This window comes from Pongo abelii, chromosome 3 (genome assembly GCF_028885655.2).
Source record: "Pongo abelii isolate AG06213 chromosome 3, NHGRI_mPonAbe1-v2.0_pri, whole genome shotgun sequence".
NCBI classification, from domain to species: Eukaryota; Metazoa; Chordata; class Mammalia; order Primates; family Hominidae; genus Pongo; species Pongo abelii.
In genome coordinates this window covers 109,401,250-109,424,236 of record NC_071988.2, presented here as the reverse complement: position 1 = coordinate 109,424,236, position 22,987 = coordinate 109,401,250, and the positions used below count along the sequence as shown (strand labels likewise).

The following is a 22,987-nucleotide window of genomic DNA, read 5'->3' as shown; positions in this document are numbered from 1 at the left end:
CCAGTAAGGTTTTGCTAGGAGTAAATCTTGCCTGGTTATTCTCACTTCCTTTTTAATCTGGTCAACAGCTCACAGATCACAGGAATAGTGGAATTACTCACACATGCATTTGGAAAAGTCTTTCCTATCACCTTGTTTATGAACACTCTGAGCTGGATGATAATAAAATGAAGTGAACTCCAACCAAAGAGCCTTGATTAATGGACTGATGTTCTTAGACCAATCTTTTTTAGTTTAATAATTTACAAGGATATGGATATAGATAATAACTCTGCTGATACTGTGAGGCTTCAGGGAATAGCTGATGTGAGATGAATGAATCAAGTTCCAAGATAATTTCAACAGAATGGAAAAATGGGCAGATTCTAACGAGATGAAATTCAACAGGGTTGAAAGAGGAGTCCTCTACTATGGTCCCAGGCTAGCTCACATACAGCTGGGGGACACAGTGCTTCACAGTTTTTGGTGAAGAGACTAAGGAATTATTTATATGATGAGACAGCCTCATGAGTCTGGCCATGGTAGGTTGCACAAGCCACAGTGTAGTCTCTGGTTTAGGAATCTCATGGCCCCACTCACCATGGTGAGGCTCATGTGCTTTCTTAGGGACTCTGATGAACAGAACATGCACCAGAGGGACTTTCCATCAAGGGAGTTACTCAAACTTGTGTCTCCAATCACTTAATCAACAGTTGAATGAACTGGAAAGGCTTAACCTGGAGAAGGCTTAGAGGAGATTAGGTATTTGTCTCCAAACTTCCGAAGAGCTGAATTGGAAAAGCAATGTGGAAAAAAGATACTTGGTATAGGTAGGCTTGGAGGGTGCAACTGGGTAGAAGTTATTAGAGATAGACTCTGGCTTCACTGAAGGACGAACTTTCTAACATAGCTGTAGAAAAATGAAACGAATGATTTCAAAGAAGTAAGTCCCTTAACCTGGGACTCTTGTTCAATCAGAGGCAGTATGAGTAACCATCTGAGAGGGATGTTTTAAGGAGAATTTTAGCATTCAGTGAAGTCAGACCATATGACTGCTAAGATACCTTCTTAACCAGAGATTCTACAATATTCCAAAAACAAAATTTTTAAATATATAGCTACTCACATAAGAAATAAAATGTGATTTGTGTGAAAAAGAACAAAAACCAACAATATTCTCAAATAAACAAGAAAACCAATTCACTATGTGACTTTAGGCATGTTTCCTAAAACTCTCTGTCTTCAGCTTACTTCTCTGGCTTACTTTCCAAATTTATCACTACATCTGAAAACTCGTTTCTCTAGGCTACATTATGGAGGCTCTGTTAGTAGATCTGGGCAAACCACATATGTATTTTAAAATCGCTGAGTGATTCTAATGCTCAGTCAGTTTTGGGGACTGCTGAAATTCTAGACTTATGTACAGGGGTTACCTTCTATTTTGCATAAGAAATTTGTCTGTATATGTAAAGCTTGAAAAGAACTTAGTAATTCTAATCAACTTGTTAATATTTAAGGCCACTGCAGTTTAATGTTTAAACACCATTTTAATGCAGGCAGCAAACTCAATCTCAGTTTCTAAACTCTAACAATTTAAAACATAAAAATATCACATCCAGGCTGGGTGCAGTGGCTCATGCCTATAATCCCAGCACTTCTGAGGCAGGAGGATCACTTGAAGCTAGGAGCTGGAGACCAGTATAGGCAGCAAAGTGAGACCCCACCTCTACAAAAATGTTTTAAAAGTTAGCTGGGCATGGTGGTGTGCAGCTGTAGTCCCAGCTATGTGGGTGACTGAGGTGGGAGGATCACTGAAGCCTAGGAGCTCGAGGCTGCAGGGAGCTATGATTCTGCCACTGCACTCCGGCCTGTGAAACAGATCAAGACTCTGTCTCTAATTTAAAAAAAAAAAAAAAAAGGAACCCTTTTCTCAGAGGAGTTTGGTAGGAGGCTCTGGGGTCATAAAACTGCTTCCTCATCTGTTCTCGCGAAGACTTTAGATGAGACATGACAGAAATCCATCATCGAACGCCCTTTGATTCAGAGGACAAATCCATCATCTGTGGCTTTCTGGACTTTGAGACAAATGGTTCCTACAGCTAGTCTAGCTCAGGCATCCCTCCCCTCCTCCTACCAGAGGATGGGAAGACAAACTGAAAGAAGGAAAGAAGGGGAAAGAGACGGGCCTATAGCAAGCTTCTTGTGGAGTAAAAGCCCAGCAATTATTAAAGATTGAGAAGAAATAATGAATTAAAATGAGGCAATGACACAACATATCCAAATCCAAAAGAAGGGGATTTTACATGTATACGCCGATAAAAGCAATATTAGTAGCATTATTTGTATTTCCTGAAAGTTAAATTTGGAAAGTCATTTTTCTGGAAACAATTCTTATGCAGACCTTATGTCAACTGATATAATAGTATGACAATAATGATGATACTGTAATAATGGTGATACTGTACTCATTGTTAAGAAATCTAATACAAAAATCCTCTAACTTGGTTTCTTGGTGTCTGGCAAGTTGCCACGCATATCTCATAGCGAAAATCACCACCACTGACAATGAACTGGCTGGTCAGATAATGCTGATTTTTAATTAATGTTTACCAGAGTGCAGAAGAGAACTTGACCAAATTCTAAATTGGAATTGAACTCCTTGCCTCTCCCTTCCTGTGTTAAATGCAAGTCCACAGTCACTTAGCACTTGGTCACAATTTAGTCACAATTAGAAAAATTCTTTCTTGTATATTTTTCAGAGCCTTCTGTTGCATCTGCAGTTTTGGGAAATGGGGGTACAGCAGAGAACAAATCACGTCCCTTCTCTTATAAAGCTTGCATTCTATCATAGGAAGATAGTCAATAAACAAGTGCCCAAATAAAAATATTAGAATTAAAAACAAAGGTAAGAAGGTAACTTCTGAGTTTGCCCCTCTGGTGCATACACACTTCCTTTTAATTATGATTTGGATAGGTCAAATCTTTTCAAAACTTTCCCATTAGTGTAAGGAAATATTCTACTTACAGATGCACAAGACTATGAGAAAAAGGAGGTAAGTGACCAGTTCCCGTAAAACACTTTTAAGGTATTTCTCTCGGTTAGTGCTGCTTTCCTCCATGAGTCTTGTTCCCCAGAGACCTTTAAAATAATAATGAAAAAAAGAAAAGATATCATTTTATTTAAGAAATCTCATGAATGGCAAAAGGGAAAATAAAGCACAAATTAAATAGTTCACCTATAAGGGAGATTCTCCTTTTTTGTTTTTTTAAATCACATTTTGAATGCAACTGAGAAACTGGTTTTGTAGGCCTACCTTTTATTTAAGAGTACATCTGGCTCCACTGTTACCCCAAACATGCAAAACATAAGGCAACAATCCTGATCATTTTATAGGTTCCCAAGCCCATTAGCAATATCTTAGTCAAATTTTAAAAAGAGAACAGGAAATAAGGAAGGCCTAACAGAGGAATTAAATAATTGTGCAAAACTTATCAGTTCTTCCTATTTGAGGTGGATACAATCTGTAATTATCCTACTACTAAACCCAGTTAAGAACATGATGTAATTATATTTCAAGTAATAACTTTTAGGTCACCCCTGATGAAAAGAAGTCCTTGTTGGAGAATCACTTCAATATACAAACATGTTACACTTCTAACCTACTGGCATAAAAACTCTGCTCTGTAAGAGCAGAAGCTGTCCTATTAAAAAACTCCATGGTGACTGATTACACTAAGCATGCTTAGCTTAGCAGATTTTTAAAACGGCAATTAACATATAATCTTTAAAAGCAGCAACTCATCTATGTTCCCTCTCTCTCTTTGTAGAAAGAGTAGAATCAGCAACCATGTTCTACATTTTAGCAGATGGAAAAAGCGTTGGGCTGGCTGAGTGAAGATGACGTAACCCTCCATGAGCTTGCTGGAGAGAGTGACCGCAGTTTTGGACTCAGCCAGCAGCAGACATGGTGGCCATCCAAACCCCCGTTAATGAACAGTGTGGTAAAGTCACATTGCTGGTTACTTGGAAGAACCTTAACACTTTCCAAAAAAGACAAACCTCTCAATCTTTTCAGTTAGATTAGGTTGGCTGTTAAATGGAAACCAACCTGGTCCTTGCATGTTGTCTCATGCTTTCATTCCACAGACCTTAACTCCTTCAATAATGGAAACTCACACAGCCACCTTTGCCACAATCAAGCCACACAGGGAAATGGGAAAAAATAGCATAAGGCCTTTTACTTTGAAGAAATGAGTTCATCATTAGTGTTCATGTATTTTTTAAGTCTTAAAATAATATGTAAGTTCTATTCCTGAATTTGGGTATTTCCTTTCCTTTTCTTTTTTCCTTCCAAATGTCCTTTAGGAAAATCAGCACTGAATTCAAAAACACTGTGTTACGCATCATACATTTCACCAACACTGAGAGTGGAGCATAACTTATGACCAACTTTGCTTCTGCCAAGATCTGGTAGTTGTCAGGGAATTACTCACTCAGAAGAAATGCAGCAAGCAGAATGTTTCTTCACTGAAACACTATCATATTAAAGAATTATTACAAATTTAGATGACATGGAAAATTACAACTTAGAATAACACAGAGGCAGCCAAAGATTAGGCTCGGTAGCCCTGGACACAAATACATCACTTCTTTGGGTAAATTTCTTTTGGAGGACAGGCCTAAAATATATGTCAATAGAGACTGCTAGTCTCTTTACTCCCAGGGAAGATGGTTACCCTGTCTCATTTGGTCAATGATTTCATTCTTTCCCATGGTTTATAAACAACTAGGCACTAAGGAACAGCTATGATTCTTAATATTTATACATGGTATTGCTTGGCCAATAAATAGAAAAAACAAACTCCTATCAAATTTTCTTCAAGCTAGGCTGGGTGCAGTGGCTCATGCCTATAATCCCAGCACTTTGGGAGGCTGAGGCGGGTAGGTCACTTGAGGTCAGGAGTTCAAGACCAGTCTGGCCAACATGAGGAAACCCCGTCTCTACTAAAAATACAAAACTTAGCCAGGTGTGTTGGTGGGTGCCTGTAATCCCAGCTACATGGGAGGCTGAGGCAGAAGAATCGCTTGAACCCGGGAGACAGAGGTTGCAGTGAGCCAAAATCACACCACTGCACTCCAGCCTGGGTGACAGAGTGAGACTCCATCTTGAAAAAATAATAATATTCAAGCTAAACTTGTGATGGCCTACGGCAATTTAATTCTAGCCTTTGAATGAAACATTTCAAATGGAAAGAAAGAAGTCCTCTTATGTATGTATATATGTATGTATGAATTTATTTATCTTGAGGCAGGGTCTCTCTCTGTTACCCAGCCTGGAGTGTAGTGGTGTGATCACAGCTCACTGAAGCCTTGATCTCCTGGGCTCAAGCCATCCTTCTGCCTCATTTTTTGATTTTTTGCAGAGATGAGGTCTCAATATGTTGCCCAGGCTGGTCTCGAACTCTCGGCCTCAAGTGATCCTCCTGCTTCAGCCTCCCAAAGTGCTGGGATTACAGGCATGCCACTGCACTAGGCCTCCCTTATTTATATTTTTATATGATATACATCCATATATTTTCTTCCTTTTCGTCTGTCTTTTTTTTTTTTTTGAGACTGAGTCTCACTCTATCACCCAGGCTGGAGTACTCTGGTGCAATCATGGCCCACTGCAGCCTTGACCACCCGCCTCCCAAGTTTCTTAAACTACAGGTACATACTACCAAGCCCAACTAAGTTTTTAATTTTTTGTAGAGGTGGGGTCTCACTACATTGCCTAGGCTGGCCTCAAACTCCTGAGCTCAAGCAATCCTCTCGCCTTGGCCTCTCAAACTGCTGGGATTACAGATGTGAGCCACTGTGCTTGGCCCTGTGTATTTTCTTTTTCTAAATTACTCTATCTACTTCCTCAAATATTTACTGCTTTAAATTTTTCATCCCATTTTCCCATTGGGTGTGTATGTAGGACCAATCTTAGGGTACAGGGACCTTTTACATCCTGGTGGGTGAGAAATAGTTGCATCTACAAGTAGGAAAAATAGCTGTTCTGCAGCCAACTATTCTCCATGTTTGGCAGAGCTGATAGGATAAGAATGGTTAAGGATGGAATCATGTGCAAATTGGTGACACTCTTCAAAATCAACTGTTGTCTTTCCCATAGCTGTTCTAGTTGTGGTGGGAGTTAGCTTCCCAGCATTGCAGGTATTCAATGTTTCCAGGTGTTAGGGAGAACAGGGAATGACAGTACAGACCCAATTTCCTTTAAAAGGGTGCTTAGCTAATGCCAGAATGCAAAGCCAGAGTACATCATCTAAAGCAGGGTCCCCAGTCCCCAGGCTGCAGATGGGTACTGGTCCATGGCCTGTTAGGAACAGGGCCCCACAGCAGGAGGTGAGCCGAAGGCAAGCGAGCATTACCGCCCGAGCTCCGCCTCCTGTCAGATCAGCGGTGGCATTAGATTCTCACAGGAGTGAGAACCCTATTGTGAACTGCGCATGTGAAGAATCTAGATTGCCCGCTCCTTATGAGAATCTCACTAATGCCTGATGATCTGAGGTGGAACAGTTTCATCCCCAAACACTTCCCACCCAAGGTCTGTGGAAAAATTGTCTTCCATGAAACCACTCCCTGGTGCCAAAAAGGTTGGGGACTGCTGATCTAAACAGTGCATTCCTCTGCTCAATGTTACTTATTAATAGGAACACTGGGGAACTCTGTAATGGAGAACTCTAAGCACAAAAGATATTCCAAACATAAATAGTTGGCTTTGAATAAAAATGCCATTTCTCCAACTATTTTATCTGAATCCATTCAAAAACTTTTTATTGGCTGGGCACACTGGCTCACGCCTATAATCCCAGCACTCTGGGAGGCCGAGGTGGGTGGATCACTTGAGGTCAGGAGTTTGAGACCAGCCTATCCAACATGGTGAAACCTCATCTCTACTAAAAATACAAAAGTTAGCTGGGTGTGGTGGTGAGCTACTCGGGAGGCTGTAATCCCAGCTACTCGGGAGGCTGAGGCAGGAGAATCGCTTGAACCTGGGAGGCGGAGGCTGCGGTGAGCCGAGATCACACCACTGCACTCCAGCCTGGGCAAAAGAGTGAAACTCCGTCTAAATAAATAACTATAACTTTTTATTTTAGAAAATATCAGAAATATCACAAAGAGAGAATATTATAATGACGAATCTATCACCTAGATCCAACAATATCAACTCAATGCCAATCCCAGTTCATTTACATCCTCACCCATCTGATGCCACTGCTGATATGACAGGAGGTAGTAATGCTCACTAGCCTGCTGCTCACCTCCTGCTCTGCGGCCCGGTTCCTAACAGGCCATGGACCAGTACCACCCCAATTATTTTGGAATTAATTCCTGCTATTGTATCACTTCATCTGTAAATATTTCAGTTCCATGGTTAAAAGGTTAATTGTGGATCTTTCACCTCACACTAACCTTTCCCATCTGAAATACATGAAACCCATATGGCCTATTATCAAGGCATGGTGCAACATAGGGCTTTGGAGTCAAATGATATTAAACTGAGGGCTTAACTACTTGGGAGCTCAGAAAGCTTACCTGACATCATGAGCCTCCACTTCCTCACCTAAAAATGGAGTAAGAGTACCTTTTTGTGGGGTTGTTCTGGGAATCAGAAATATTATTTGTGGAGCACTTAGAGTGCTTGGAAGAGGCCTGTCTGTAGCTTCAGAAACAAGCCCAGATCTGCAAAATGGCCTTAGGAGGCCCAGTTGGTCCAGATTTCAGAGTGGTATAAAGACTCAAATCCATATGAACTATCAGTTCATTGTGATAGCCTGACCAAATTCTCAGTGCATTTGTATCATAAAAGAATCCTCTTTTTGTGCTAAGACACATGTGAGTCTTGTTAGAAGAATGAACACAATCCTTCCTAGTATTCATTTGAATTGCAGGGACACTTTTAGAAAGGGAAGTGGCTTTTTATCTATATTTGTCCATTTTCTATAGAATAGACAGTTGCCACCTTAAGTAATATTGACTCCAGAATCTTGAATTTTTTTTTTTTTTTTTTTGAGACAGTGTCTTGCTATGTTGCCCAGGCTGATCTCGGATTCCCAGGCTCAAGCAATCCTCCCGCCTCAGTCTCTTAAGCAGCTGGGATTAAAGGCACGTACCACTGTGCCTGGCCTGAATCCTGAATTCTTAATCAGCCATCTCCTGAGGTGCACACAAGTATATGTTACAGTTAACATGTAGTTCTACCTGCATATTCTCTAGACAGCTCACACTCACCTTCCCCAAAATTTGTTTTTCTTTCTCTGGAAATCTACTCTTTCTGTTTGGGTTAATGGTACCATGCCAGATATTTGGGTTTCACCCTAGAATAGGCATTCTTCTTATCCCTCCCATGGAGTTGGTTCCACAGTTCTGATGGTTTTTGTTTCCCTTCTATCTAGCTTCTTTCCATCCCAGCTCATATGCCTTGGTTACAGCCCTTGTCACCCCTCCTCCTCTTGGTCAGCCCTCTCCTGACCTAGTCTGTCAGCCACCAGCCTACCCACCTCACCCTATCCTCTACATTGTTCCAAGAGTCATCTTCAGATTGACAAGTGATCATATCAGCCCCCTAGGTTTGAAGCCCACACTGGCTCCAACTGTCTACAGGAAAATGTGCCCATTCCATGGTGGGAGTTACAGGTTTGCTGTAACAGGAACAGGTCTTGTTCCTGTTATTTTTCCCTCCTTGTATTCCCCCCTCATTCTTCAAAATGAAGCTCAAGTTTTACTCCCTCTGGAAACCTTCTCTGACCTCTCCAGGTAAATCTGATCCTTTCTTTTCTTTTTTTTTTTTTTTTTTAAGATACAGGCTCTCACTCTGTCACCCAGGCTGGAGTGCAGCGGCGTGATCACAGCTCACTGCAGCCTCAATCTCCCAGGCTCAGGTGATTCTCCCACCTCAAACTCCCAAATAACTGGGACTACAGGCACATGCCACCCTGCCTGGCTAATTTTTGTATTTTTTGCCACTCACTATGTTGCCCAGGGTAGCCTTGAACTGCTGGGCTTAAGTGATCCTCCCATCTCAGCTTCCCAAAGTGTTGGGACTATAGGCATGAGCTGCTGTGCCTGGCCTTATCCTCTCTTTGTTGGAATCCTCCCATATCTGGGACCTGGCATTGCAATGACTTACTTATACCTCTGTTTTCCCTACTAAACCCTGAGCTCCTTGAAGGTCGAGACCTTGTATTATTTATCTCTGCATCCCTAGTACCTATCACGAAAGAAAGTCCCATGAATGTTTTTGACTGCATGAATTCTGTTACTGGCACAACCTTATCACAACCCCAAAGGGTAGCAAGCCTCCCTCAAAAAAATCCCCAGAGTAATGAAAATACAAAGTCTGCTTGTTCAAAATTATGGTGTGAATAAAAAAGGAAAGTGAGGAAGTGATGGAGTAAAGTTCAGATTAAAAATAAAGGGAAAGTCATAACAGTCAAAAGGTGGAAAAAAACCGCAAATGCCCATGAACTGATGAATGGATAAACAAAATTTGGTGTGTGTGTATATATGTGTACAAACTTCCTTTTTATGACTAAATAGTATTTCATTGTGTGTGCACATGTACACACACAATGAAATACTATTTAGTCATTAAAAGGAAGGGAATTTGCACGCATGGATAAACCTTGAAAATACTATGCTAAGTGAATAAGCCAGACACAAAAGATCAAACATGGTCTGATTTCACTTACATCAGGTAGCTAGAACAGGGAGACTCACAGAGAGGGAAAGTAGAACGGAGGTTACTAGTGTCTGGGGCAAGGGAGAATGGGGAAACAGGGAGTTATTGTTTAATGAGTACAGAGTTTCTGTTTGGGATGATAAAAAAGTTCTGGAAATAAATCGTGTTAAGTCCATTTACATAATATAATAAATCTACTTAATGTCACTCAATTATATACTTAAAATGGTTAAGATGACCAATTTTATGTTATGTATAGTTCACACCAATTTAAAAAAAAATAGAGAGGCAGGCTCTCCCACTGCCTAGGTCAATTAGAATTCTGGATACACGGACTGTGTTGGTACGATTTATCCTGCATGTCCTAATGAATAAATGTTCATAAACTGAAGAGATGCAGACAATTGCTGGCTAAAGTTAGGTTTGGGCATTACTGGCATATAGCATAGTGGATGAGAAACACTTTGAACACAAAGTGCCTGGAATTAAATCCTGACTGCAACATCTAATAGTTGTGGCCCTGGGCAAGTCATTTAACCACTAGAAGGCTTAGTGCCCTCAACAGTAAAGTGGTGATGGACGAGAGTTCTTTCTTCACAGGTTGTTGTGAGGATAAAAACGAAACTATGAATATAGGGAGTTTAACACAGTGCCTGGCACACTGTGAGCAATAAACCATTATTTCTTTTTGAATTTAACAGTCTAGGGCAGGGTTTCTCAAAGTTCTCACTCCTGGCAATTTGGGTGGGAGAATGCTTTGTAGTGTGTGTATGTGGGGGGGCTGTACTGTGCACTGTAGATTAGTAGCATCCTTAACCTCAACCCAGGAGATGCCAGGGGCATCCCCCCAGGTATGACAATCAAAAATGTCTCCAGAGATTGCCAAATGTCCCCTGAGGGGCAAAACTGCCCCTCCCCCCCATTGAAAACCTGTAATTTAGGATAATGTTCTGCTGGTGATGACATAAGACTAAGTTTTGAAGCCTCAAGACAGGCTAAATTCATCAGTCACTGTGCATAGACTATCATGAGCAGCAACTAAGAGCGTTGAGTTGGATATTTGCGGTTTCTGTGTGGTAGCATCAACCAAGCCAAGTTCAAATCTTTTTTTAAGTCTCAATAACCTTTTCAATAACTAATTATGCTTCCCTTTAGACATCGAAAGGGAAGGCAGAAAAAATAAAAATTACATAAAGTATGGCAAAATGAAATAATTGCATTGGAGGTCACTTACTAAATACAATCAGCACACCAATTTCAATGTCAAGATCCAATTATTTTAGGAGAAATAAGAGTCGACTTATTATTTCATTTGAGCCTGAGCACTAATGAGGCCATCACTAGCCATCTGCTGAAATTCATTTTTTTTCCCTCCTGGGCACATGGCTACATTACATTTTCCAGCCTCCCTTGTAGGTATCCTTGGCTAAATGATTAAGAACTTGGCCAGTGGGTCATGAGTGAAAGTGATGTGGGCCATTTCTAGGATAAGGCCTTTAAGTAAACAGCAGTGACAAGCCTCCTTCACACTCTCCACCAGAACCTAAACCACAGAGGCAATGACAGGGCCCTGGGAGAGCCAGCAGGGAAGAAGCCTGGATCCTGTAATAACCACATGGGGGAAAGCTGCTGCTAACCTGGAATACCCTCTCTGAAATGTTACATGAGCAAAAAATTAACTTCTTGTTCTTCAGGGTATTGAAGGGGAGGGAGGTATCTGTTTTAGCAGCTTAGCCCACCCTGACTTGTACAGCTAGTACTTCATAGTGTGTCCGGAATTGGTGGGTTCTTGGTCTCACTGACTTCAAGAATGAAGCCGCGGACCCTCGCGGTGAGTGTTACAGCTCTTAAGGTGGCGCGTCTGCAGTTTGTTCCTTCTGATGTTCAGATGCGTTCGGAGTTTCTTCCTTCTGGTGGGTTCGTAGTCTCGCTGGCTCAGGAGTGAAGCTGCAGACCTTTGCGGTGAGTGTTACAGCTCTTAAGGCAGCACGTCTGGAGTTGTTCATTCCTCCTGGTGGGCTCGTGGTCTCACTGGGTTCAGGAGTGAAGCTGCAGATCTTCGCGGTGAGTGTTACAGCTCATAAAAGCAGCGTGGACCCAAAGAGTGAGCAGTAGCAAGATTTATTGCAAAGAGCGAAAGAACAAAGCTTCCACAGTGTGGAAGGGGACCCGAGCAGGTTGCCAATGCTGGCTCGGGCAGCCTGCTTTTATTCTCTTATCTGGCCCCACCCACATCCTGCTGATTGGTAGAGCCGAGTGGCCTGTTTTGACAGGGCGCTGATTGGTGCGTTTACAATCCCTGAGCTAGATACAAAGGTTCTCCATGTCCCCATCAGATTAGTTGGATACAGAGTTTCGACACACAGGTTCTCTAAGGCCCCACCAGAGCAGCTAGATACAGAGTATCGATTGGTGCACTCACAAACCTTGAGCTAAATACAGGGTGCTGACTGGTGTGTTTACAAACCTTGAGCTAGATACAGAGTGCCGATTGGTGTATTTACAATCCCTGAGCTAGACATAAAGGTTCTCCAAGGCCCCACCAGAGCAGCTAGCTACAGAGTGTCGATTGGTGCATTCACAAACCTTGAGCTAAACACAGGGTGCTGATTGGTGTGTTTACAAACCTTGAGCTAGATACAGAGTGCCAATTGGTGTGTTTATAATCTCTGAGCTAGACATAAATGTTCTCCAAGGCCCCATCAGAGCAGCTAGCTACAGAGTGTCGATTGGTGCACTCACAAACCTTGAGCTAAACACAGGGTGCTGATTGCTGTGTTTACAAACCTTGAGCTAGATACAGAGTGCCCATTGGTGTGTTTACAATCCCTGAGCTAGACATAAAGGTTCTCCAAGGCCCCACCAGAGCAGCTAGATACAGAGTGTCCACTGGTGCACTCACAGACCTTGAGCTAAATACAGAGTGCCGACTGGTGTGTTTACAATCCCTGAGCTAGATATAAAGACTCTCCACGTCCTCACCAGACTCAGGAGCCCAGCTGGCTTCACCTAGTGGATCCCGCACCTGGGGCTGCAGGTGGAGCTGCCTGCCAGTCCCGCGCCGTGCGCTCGCACTCCTCAGCCCTTGGGTGGTCGATGGGACTGGACGCCGTGGAGCAGGGGGCGGCGCTCCTCGGGGAGGCTCAGGCTGCACAGGAACCCACGGAGGTGGGGGAAGGCTCAGGCATGGTGGGCTGCAGTCTCGAGGCCTGCCCCGCGGGAAGGCAGCTAAGGCTCGGCGAGAAATCGAGCGCAGCGCCGGTGGGCTGGCACTGCTGGGGGACCCAGTATACCCTCCACAGCTGCTGGCCCGGGTGCTAAGTCCCTCATTGCCCGGGGCCAGCAGGGCCAGCTGGCTGCTCCAAGTGCGGGGCCCGCCAAGCTCACGCCCACCCGGAACTCCAGCTGGCCCGCAAGCACCGCACACAACCCCGGTTCCCGCTCGCGCCTCTCCCTCCACACCTCCCTGCAAGCCGAGGGAGTGGGCTCCAGCCTTGGCCAGCCCAGAAAGGGGCTCCCACAGTGCAGCAGTGGGCTGAAGTCCTCAAGTGCCACCAAATGGTAGCCCAGGCAGAGGAGGTGCCGAGAGCGAGCGAGGGCTGTGAGGACTGCCAGCACGGTATCACCTCTCAATCCCCCCTCTAAACAGGACACCCCAACTGCTGTTGGGAATTTGGCCGATGACCGCTCTAGCTACTTCCTGCTGGATAGGGGCGAAGAAGGGGCCCTGCAGTTGTGGTGTCCTTCAGAGGGGAACTCTCTAGGCCAGGGGAAGTGCCAGCAGGTCGGTCCAGGGGTCCTCGGTAGAAGTTGTTAGTTGAACTCATTTGGGGTTCCATTTGTAAGACCATCTGTAGCTTGATGGCCTCGATTCTAGAGGAAACAAATTTGACAAGAAGGTTAAAAATACAGGGCCCAAGGGCAAGTAATAGCAAGATGGCTGCCACAGGACCTAGAAAGGGGACAAGCCATGTTGCCCAACTCCAGAGGTTGGTATAAGAATTTGAAAGGCGTTGTCTGATTTCAGAAGCCTTTTCCTGTAAACGCGGGGCAGCATCTCGTACTATCCCCGACTGGTTAGTGTAAAAACAACACTCTTCCCCTAAGAAGGTGCAGAGTCCTCCTTTCTCAGCAGTGAGGAGGTCTAGGACTTGGCGGTTTTGGAGAGTCACTGCTGCCAAAGAGTCTATTTGAGATTGTAAAGTAAGGATATATTTCGTTATTTCTTGCAAACTGTCTGAGAGGCAGATATGGATTGAAGATCCACATAAGTAGAATATGCCTTGGCTGGGTAGATAGACATTTACCCTGGCTTTTAAAGGAATAGGGTACACTGTTTTTTCTTTACTACTTCCATCTCTTTCGACTTCTTCTTTGTCTCTTCCTCTCTTTTTAACTCTCTCTTTGACTTTTTGTGTCTGTCCCTCTTTTTCTGACTCCTTTTCTTTGTCTCTGTTTCTGACTCCCTCTTTGACTTTCTGTCTCTCTGTCTCATTCTCTGACTTTCTCTTTCTCTCTTTCCTTCTTGCTGGTCTTTCCCTACCTCTGCCAGCCGCTTATGCTGCTGTTCTCCCCTCTCCTTCCCATTTTCATGGCTTTGTCAGTGTAAGAGTCCTACCTCTTTGTGTTTTTGCACTGCATGGCTGGGTGGGCATTTTTTGCCCTTCCAAATTGTCCTTCCAATGCCCAGACTTCAGGGTTGATTCCCTCCTCAAGTAGGGGACAACAAATGGGTAACTTGTTCCCCATATTCATGTAGATAATAGCTCCAGCCTTGGCTAGTATATCCCTCCCTAATAAGGATGTGGGACCTTCAGGCATAACAAGAAAGGCATGTGAAAAGAGCAAAGTTTCCCAATTACAACTGAGGAGGTGGGAGAAATACCTGGTTACAGGCTGTCCCAGGATTCCTCGGATGGTAACGGACCTTGAGGACAGTCGTCCAGGACAGGAGATTAACACTGAGAAGGCTGCGCCAGTGTCCAGGAGGAAGTCAATTTCCTGGCCCTCAATAGTTAAACATACCCGGGGCTCAGTGAGGGTGATGACATGAGCTGGCACCTGCCCCGGGCACCCTCAGTCCTGTTGTTGGATCATCTGGTTGGGGGTTTCTGCCCCAGGGAACCTTCATCCTCTGGGGCAGTGCACCTTCCAATGATTGCCTTGGCATAGTGGACACGGACGAGGGGGCAGCTTGTTTCTCATTGGACAATCTTTTTTAAACTGTCCTAGTAAACCACACTGATAATAAGCTCTACCAGGTGACTGGCCTGCTTCATTTTCTGTACTCTCTTAACCACCAAGGTTTCTTTGTCTGAGGGCCATGACTAAGGCTGCAGCCTTTCTCTGATCTCGCTTTTCCTTTTGGGTCTGTTCCTCTTGGTCCCTATTATAGAACGCCGAGGTTGCCAGGTTTAATAATGTCTCTAGATTTTGTTCAGGGCCCAGGGCTTGCTTTTGGAGCTTTCTCCTGATATCTGCAGCTGATTGGGTAATAAACTTATCTTTTAGAATCAATTGACCCTCGAGTGATTCGGGTGACAGGGGAGTATATTTTCTTAAGGCCTCTCGTAGCCGCTCGAGGAAGGCAGAAGGATTTTGTTCCTTTCCCTGAGTTATGGTGGACATCACTGAATAATTCATGGGCTTTTTTCTAATTCTCCTTAGTCCTTCTAGAACACAGGTCAACAGATGTTTACGACTCCAGTCCCCATGATCTGAGTCAAGGTCCCAGTGGGGATCCATACTGGGGATGGCTTGCTGACCAGTAGGGAATTTGTCCCTTTCTTTGGCTGTCATCCTATCATTTACTTGACTGAGATACCAGATATCTCCAAACTCTCAGGCTGCAGCTAAAGCCGCATTCTTTTCATTAAAGGCCAGGGTTTGATCTAACAGTAGCATGACATCTCTCCAAGTGAGGTCAAAGGTTTGCCCTAGACCCTGTAGGACATCTATGTACCTATCAGCATCATCTGAAACCTTCCCCAGGTCTGCCTTGATCTGCTTTAAATCAGAGAGGGAGAAGGGGACATGTACCCAGGTTGGGTCAAAATCCCCTCCCCCTACAGCTTGAAGGGGACATAACCGATAGCCCGGGGGTTTTTGTGGACCTTTGGCGATTTCTTTGCTTATTCCCTTCTGGGCAGGAGAGATTAGAGGAGGAGTATCATCAATAGGAAGGGGGGCTATAGGGAGGCTAGGATATGGGGGTAAGCTAGGGGTCCTCCTGTGGGATGTAAATTGCAAGCTTTGCATAGTTGTGTATTCTCCCTCAATGAAAACAAAGCTTGGACGTAAGGTATTTCACTCCATTTGCCTTCCCTCTTACAGAAAAGATCAAGCTGCAGGATAGTATTGTAATTTGTACTTCCCTCAGGTGGCCATTTTTCCCCATCAGAAAGAGAATATTGGGGCCAAGCCGTAGTGCAGAAAAAAATGAGCCACCTCTTTTTCAGGGTTTGTGGGTCAAATTGGTCCCAATGGCTCAGGATGCATTTCAAGGGTGAGCCTGTTGATGCCTGAGTGTTTCTCATCTGAAAGACAAAACCGCCCACGGTTTTGGTTTGTTTTGTTTCTCTCCCTGACCAAGAACCCACAACGATCCCTGGACCCTGCTGATCGGAATAGTTGTGCTCACCGACGCAGCAGCAGAAACACTAGATTTCCTCCCAGACCACATGGAGGACCGAGGAAGGTCGGATTTAGTGGTCCTTACCGACGCATTCTCGAAAACCTGCACTCTTGCCTGTCCTCCTAGACCACAAGGAGGACCGACCGAGAAAAATCGGATTTAGTGGCCCTTACCGACGCATTCTCAAAAACCTGTTAGAATCCTAAGCATTCTCCTGTTAATATTAGGACTTTACCCCTGTCCTATAAAGATGTTATGCCCCAAAAATGAAGTGGAGGGCCATACCCTGAAGGAGGGAAAGGATCTCCAGGGCTGGAGGAGTGACACCTTTTGTCCTTACTTATATGAATAGGAAGGATACAATTTCTGAGGCTCCCCATATCCTAGCTGCAGGAATAGCTTTTGTTAGGCCTGTTAGTCTGAAGAGGAATCCTAAAATTCCAGGTAGTCCCCACTATGACGGGGCTTTGGGCAAAAATTATGTCTTTCTGATTGGTGAGCCCGGGTGCCTAAAGAAGGTAACAGAGTCCTGGAGTTTATACTAGCAGTCATTCTTATAGGAGAAACTAGAAAAGCACCAGAGACAGGTAGCAATTTTTAGAAATGGGTCTAACCTCAGAGAAGAGAGGCAAGAGGAAGTTTGTCTGGAAGGCATTAGGACCCAGAGGGCAAGGGTCAGGATAGATAGGATAGATGGGCAAGTCTCGCTTGGGCGATATGCTTTTGAGAGTTCCGCTCATGGCCACAGGGTCAACCAACATGTTGTCGGGACCCCGGAGCTGCATGGCTTTCCTCTCTGTCGACCCTCGGCTCAGCACAGAAGTACAGGAAAAGCGGAAGCTGGTTCTAGGCAAACCAACGGTCCCAACTCTGAAGAGTCGGGGGTTGTTAGAGAGCCCTTTCCCAGAAAGCCTGACACCCGTGTCTTTAGTCCGGCGGCCACGCTAGTCGCTTTTAACTGGCCGACAGGTGCCCGGTATTTAGCCCCCAAATTCTAAGGAAAGATAGGACAGAATAGCAAGCGAAAGGGGTCCGATGGTACTCACTGCTTGGCGATAGGCAATTTTCTCACCACTTGGCGATAGGCGATAGTCTCTCCGCTCGGCGATTGTCTCACCGCTTGGTGATAGGTGAAAGTCCCTTCGTGGTCGCCAAAATGTGTCCGGAATTGGTGGGTTCTTGGTCTCACTGACTTCAAGAATGAAGCCGCGGACCCTCATGCTGAGTGTTACAGCTCTTAAGGTGGCGCGTCTGCAGTTTATTCCTTCTGATGTTCAGATGTGTTCGGAGTTTCTTCCTTCTGGTGGGTTCGTGGTCTCGCTGGTTCAGGAGTGAAGCTGCAGACCTTCCCGGTGAGTGTTACAGCTCTTAAGGCAGCACGTCTGGAGTTGTTCATTCCTCCTGGTGGGCTCGTGGTCTCGCTGGGTTCAGGAGTGAAGCTGCAGATCTTCGCGGTGAGTGTTACAGCTCATAAAAGCAGCGTGGACCCAAAGAGTGAGCAGTAGCAAGATATATTGCAAAGAGCGAAAGAACAAAGCTTCCACAGTGTGGAAGGGGACCCAAGCGGGTTGCCAATGCTGGCTCGGGCAGCCTGCTTTTATTCTCTTATCTGGCCCCACCCACATCCTGCTGATTGGTAGAGCCGAGTGGCCTGTTTTCACAGGGCGCTGATTGGTGCGTTTACAATCCCTGAGCTAGATACAAAGGTTCTCCATGTCCCCATCAGATTAGTTGGATACAGAGTTTCGACACACAGGTTCTCTAAGGCCCCACCAGAGCAGCTAGATACAGAGTATTGATTGGTGCACTCACAAACCTTGAGCTAAACACAGGGTGCTGATTGGTGTGTTTACGAACCTTGAGCTAGATACAGAGTGCCAATTGGTGTGTTTACAATCCCTGAGCTAGACATAAATGTTCTCCAAGGCCCCATCAGAGCAGCTAGCTACAGAGTGTCGATTGGTGCACTCACAAACCTTGAGCTAAACACAGGGTGCTGATTGGTGTGTTTACAAACCTTGAGCTAGATACAGAGTGCCGATTGGTGTGTTTACAATCCCTGAGCTAGACATAAAGGTTCTCCAAGGCCCCACCAGAGCAGCTAGATACAGAGTGTCGATTGGTGCACTCACAGACCTTGAGCTAAATACAGACTGCTGATTGGTGTGTTTACAATCCCTGAACTAGATATAAAGACTCTCCACGTCCTCACCAGACTCAGGAGCCCAGCTGGCTTCACCTAGTGGATCCCACACCTGGGGCTGCAGGTGGAGCTGCCTGCCAGTCCCGCGCCGTGCACTCGCACTCCTCAGCCCTTGGGTGGTCGATGGGACTGGACGCCGTGGAGCAGGGGGCGGCACTCTTCGGGGAGGCTCAGGCTGCACAGGAACCCACGGAGGTGGGGGAAGGCTCAGGCATGGTGGGCTGCAGTCCCGAGGCCTGCCCCGCGGGAAGGCAGCTAAGGCTCGGCAAGAAATCGAGCGCAGCGCCGGTGGGCTGGCACTGCTGGGGGACCCAGTATACCCTCCACAGCCGCTGGCCCGGGTGCTAAGTCCCTCATTGCCCGGGGCCAGCAGGGCCGGCTGGCTGCTCCAAGTGCGGGGCCCGCCAAGCTCACGCCCACCCGGAACTCCAGCTGGCCTGCAAGCGCCCCACACAACCCTGGTTCCCGCTCGTGCCTCTCCCTCCACATCTCCCTGCAAACTGAGGGAGTGGGCTCCAGCCTTGGCCAGCCCAGAAAGGGGCTCCCACAGTGCAGCGGTGGGCTGAAGGCCTCGTCAAGTGCCACCAAAATGGTAGCCCAGGCAGAGGAGGTGCCGAGAGCGAGGGCTGTGAGGACTGCCAGCACGGTGTCACCTCTCAACAGTTTCTCTAGAAAAAAAAAAAAAAAAGCCCAAGAATATATGCCTAAAATAACAAACAGGAACTGACTTCAACAGGTTGATACATTCAGAAAAACATTCAACTTCTGAAATTCTGAAAATTTTATGACTCAGAGTGCCATATTTTATCTTTGTACTAAAAAGAATTTGCTAAGAAAAGAATAAACAAATACTTGAGGATACTTTTAAATCTGGGTTTCATCTTTAAATCTTTCAGTCATTCTTGGCTTCCTTTGGTCCAGGCCCTCTTCACCTCCTTACTGGCTGCCTCCCACAGGTCTTCTTGCCTTCTTTCTCTCTGCCAAGCTCTCCTGTACACCATGCTGCTGACTCAATTTCCTTTCAGCATGTTCTGTTCCTGCTCAGAAACTTTCAACTCCTTCCTAATATTTAGGGCTACATTCTCAATTCCTTGATTAGATACAATGCATCCTGCAAACAGGCCTCAACAGGCCTCAAACATGTCTTCTTTCTTTACTATTTTACTTCTGCTGAGAAGATAGATCTGTTTACTGTAGAAGGAGCGAAATCGACCATTTGTTGTCCATCTTGGATTCATGTCATTAAACAACAGACCAGGGCATGGTGAAGCTAGAAAGGACCTTGGAGGCTAGGTTCAACTCCTCCATTTTATAAATGAGGAGCTCAGGCTCAAAGAGTTTGAGGGAGTTATACAAAGTCACAAAGGCAAGAGACTTCCCGGGAAACTCCTGACCACTCCAAACTTCAGTCATTTCTCCTACCTTTAAAAATTGCAAGTTACTTTCTGTTCTAATCCTAGGGCACTGCTTACATAGTGCATATAAGATTTCTGTCATCAGTATCCAAACGGGGCAGGGGGAATCTCAACCCATTCATGGCTATTTATTTTACATTTCTGGGTTTTCATCCATAGGAAAACAGTGATATGCTATTCTAGTTTATTCATAGCAGCTAGCACAGTGCTATCTTCACAGTAGGTGCTAAATATTTAACAAATGTTGCTTATTTAATAAGTGACAAGAATATCAATTATATTTCTTCATAAAAGAAAGGAATAACAATTTATTTAAACATTTTATATAATTAAAACTTTTCAGCTAGGAGCAGCAGCTTGGACCTGTAATCCCAACTACTTGGGAAGCTGAGGTGGGAGGGCAGCTTGAGCCCAGGAGTTTGAGGCCGCAGTGAGCTACGTTCCCTTCCCCGCACTCCAGCCTCAGTGACAGAGTGAAACCCTGTCTCTTAAAAAAAAAAAATTCCCGAGTCCTGAGTCTGCTCTCCTACAAATCAGACCACTGACACACTTTGGCTAGCGGTTTTATGACTATGAGCTTATTCATTTTGTTTCCTAAAATTTTTCTTTAAAAGAAATAAATTTACATACATACTCATATGAAATATATATTTTATTTATCTATATTCTGTTATTGAGTTTATTCAAACAAGGTTAGGTGTGTTATCAAATGCTTAAACTGAGTTAAAAGGATCATGCAACTTACCATTACTTATTAACTTAAAAGGAACTTCTCTCTCACTTCAGTGAATATTTTTTAAATGTACATTTTAAGTGGTGTAAAATAACATAATTAATCCAGTTTTGAACCTTAAAAAGTGTTAGTGTTTTATTAAATAACTCACACAGGTTATCCGAAAAGGATCTTTTGTTCCCTACCATGCTTTGAATAAAATTAACTAGTATAAGAACCTCCATAAACGAAGTACCAAAATGTTTACATTTATATTTCTGAAGCGCTAACAACATGACAAATACATGCTGCACATTTTATGTCTTAACTCATTTAATTCTGCCAACGAGTCAAGGCCTAAGTGTTATGATTATCTCTTTAAAAAAAAAAAAATCCAAAAATTGGGGATCAGAGAGGTTAAGTAACTTGCTCAAGGTCATACAGCTAATGAGTGGTGGAACTAGGATTTCAGTGTAGGCCTGACCTGGTTTTAATCACACTGCTGTAACAACACCTGGATTGTTTTTGTGCAAGACTTTCAAAACTGACAGAAGGGGAAGAACAAGAAAAACTCAACTGAGAATGGAAACTCTTAAAAATATAGATTAAAATAATTTGGAGGGTAAAAGCAAATGAAATACTTTTCCAAGGATACCTCTGACAAAATTTGTAAAGAGAATTTCCTCTGGTACTGGCAAATTCATGTCCTCTTACTGGGCACTGGCAAATTTGAAAATTCCTCTTCTGCCTTTTGTAGAGCTGGGCGCACTGGACTCAGACACATTTTATCAGCTGCTATCTGGTGACTTCATCATTTTGGTGGAATTTCAAAGAACATTAATTTAGTTATTTAAAAACATACTTCAAATTTTTTTAAAACTATGTAATCTTTCCTTTGCAACTGTTTTTAGAAAAATGTCTCGAATTAGAAACGGGCAAATAACTTCACGGATATTATTTTATTCTATTTGTGGTGTTCTCAACAGTTCCCACTCCCCAAAACAACCACACACATCACCAAAAAAATGCATCAATGACAATCTGCCACACTCTTCCCGCAACTTGACATTATATGTACTGTACTGCTACCCTTTTCAGCCCGGGACAATGGAGCATCCAGGCAAGAAGGAAACCACGGGTGACTATAACATTTTCCTTTAGATTTTGTGACATTGGCAAATATGCAGTTCCAACTACCATCAGTTACACAAGTAATGTTCATTTTTTCCTCTACAAGAAAAAAAAAAAAATCCAGATGTACTCTTTCACTCTAATTAGGCTTTCACTAATTTTCAGTAAAAAAGACTATGGTGACATATCCTGAAAAAGGAGGTATCCAATAAATGTGCACCAACAAAAGAGCAGTGGAATTTCGCGCTGGGTACCGGAAATAGGACAGGATTAGCGGAGGTGGGGAATGCGCTTTCAAGGGAGGCGGAACGCAGACGGGATGCGAGATGGAGCCCGGGGAGCTGCCGCAGCGGGCGATGGCCCCGGCCGGCGCCGGCCGTTCTGGTTTGTGCATCTGCCGCTGCGGGTCGCGCGCTCTTACCTCGCAGCCCGCGAACCAGCCTTTCCGCCCAGGCCACTCGGGGCGGCTGCCCGTCCAGGGGGAGGTGGCGATGCAGCGGGTCCCCGCCGCCGACCGGGCTGGGGCACGGCGGGCCCTGGTCCTCTCGCCGGCGCCGCCTCCCGCTCGGGTGGCCGGCGCCGTGGTAGCCCCCAAGCCCCCGGCCCCGCGCGCCCGCGGAGCTCACGGCCGAGGAGGCGGCCGACCTCCGGCTGCCCGGGCGCCACTCTACGTCCATCTCCACCACCATTCCGCCTTCTTCCCCTTCCACCTCCTCCTCCTCCTCCTCGGCCTCGAAGCCGGGGTTATCGCGGCTCCACGCCTGCCGGGAGCACGACGAGAGCGGAGGAGAAGGGGAGGCCGAGGCTCCGGCCGGGGGGTCCCGCGCGGCCGCCTGCCGGATGCGCTGCATCTCGATCTCCAGGCCCCGCTGCTCGCGGAGGCCGCCCGGGGCGGCGAGGCTGGCGCCCACGGCCGTGCAGCCAGCCATCAGCCGGCCCGGGTCCGGCGCGCGGGGCGCGGGCGGCCGCTTGGCGTCCCCGGGCTGCTGAGGCTGCACGCGACTGGAGTTCACCATCACGGTCACTGGCGTCCGGCGCGCGGGTGCGCGGCGCCGCGCTCGGCACTGTGCGCCTCAGGAGCCATGTTCCTTTCTTCCCGGCGCCCGCCGCCTCCTGCTCCCCGCCCCCGACCTCCCGGCGGTCCCGCGTTTCCCTCGCCCGCCCCCTTGGCCCGCCTCCCTCTGG

The 22,987-nt window shown here is 45.5% G+C and overlaps 1 protein-coding gene and 1 long non-coding RNA gene across 3 annotated transcripts in view; both read right to left on the bottom strand.

Moving 5' to 3' along the window:
- The window catches only part of PKD2 (polycystin 2, transient receptor potential cation channel), a 79,153-nt gene extending 56,235 nt beyond the window's left edge, over positions 1 to 22,918 (bottom strand). The window contains exons 1-2 of one of the 2 annotated variants that reach the window (XM_024245890.3): positions 22,224 to 22,918; positions 3,005 to 3,118 (exon numbers count right to left, since the gene is read on the bottom strand). In XM_024245890.3, the coding sequence (XP_024101658.2) occupies positions 3,005 to 3,118; positions 22,224 to 22,818 (709 nt within the window). In that variant the 5' untranslated portion in view covers positions 22,819 to 22,918. The remainder of the gene's footprint in view (positions 1 to 3,004; positions 3,119 to 22,223) is intronic. The other variant, XM_054554142.2, reaches the window with a different exon arrangement.
- On the bottom strand, positions 8,774 to 22,217 carry LOC129059022 (uncharacterized). The gene is made up of 2 exons (XR_008524600.2): positions 17,388 to 22,217; positions 8,774 to 13,580 (listed from the first exon to the last, which is right to left on the bottom strand). It is a non-coding gene; the product is annotated as an uncharacterized LOC129059022 (long non-coding RNA).
- Positions 22,919 to 22,987: the final 69 nt, after the last annotated feature.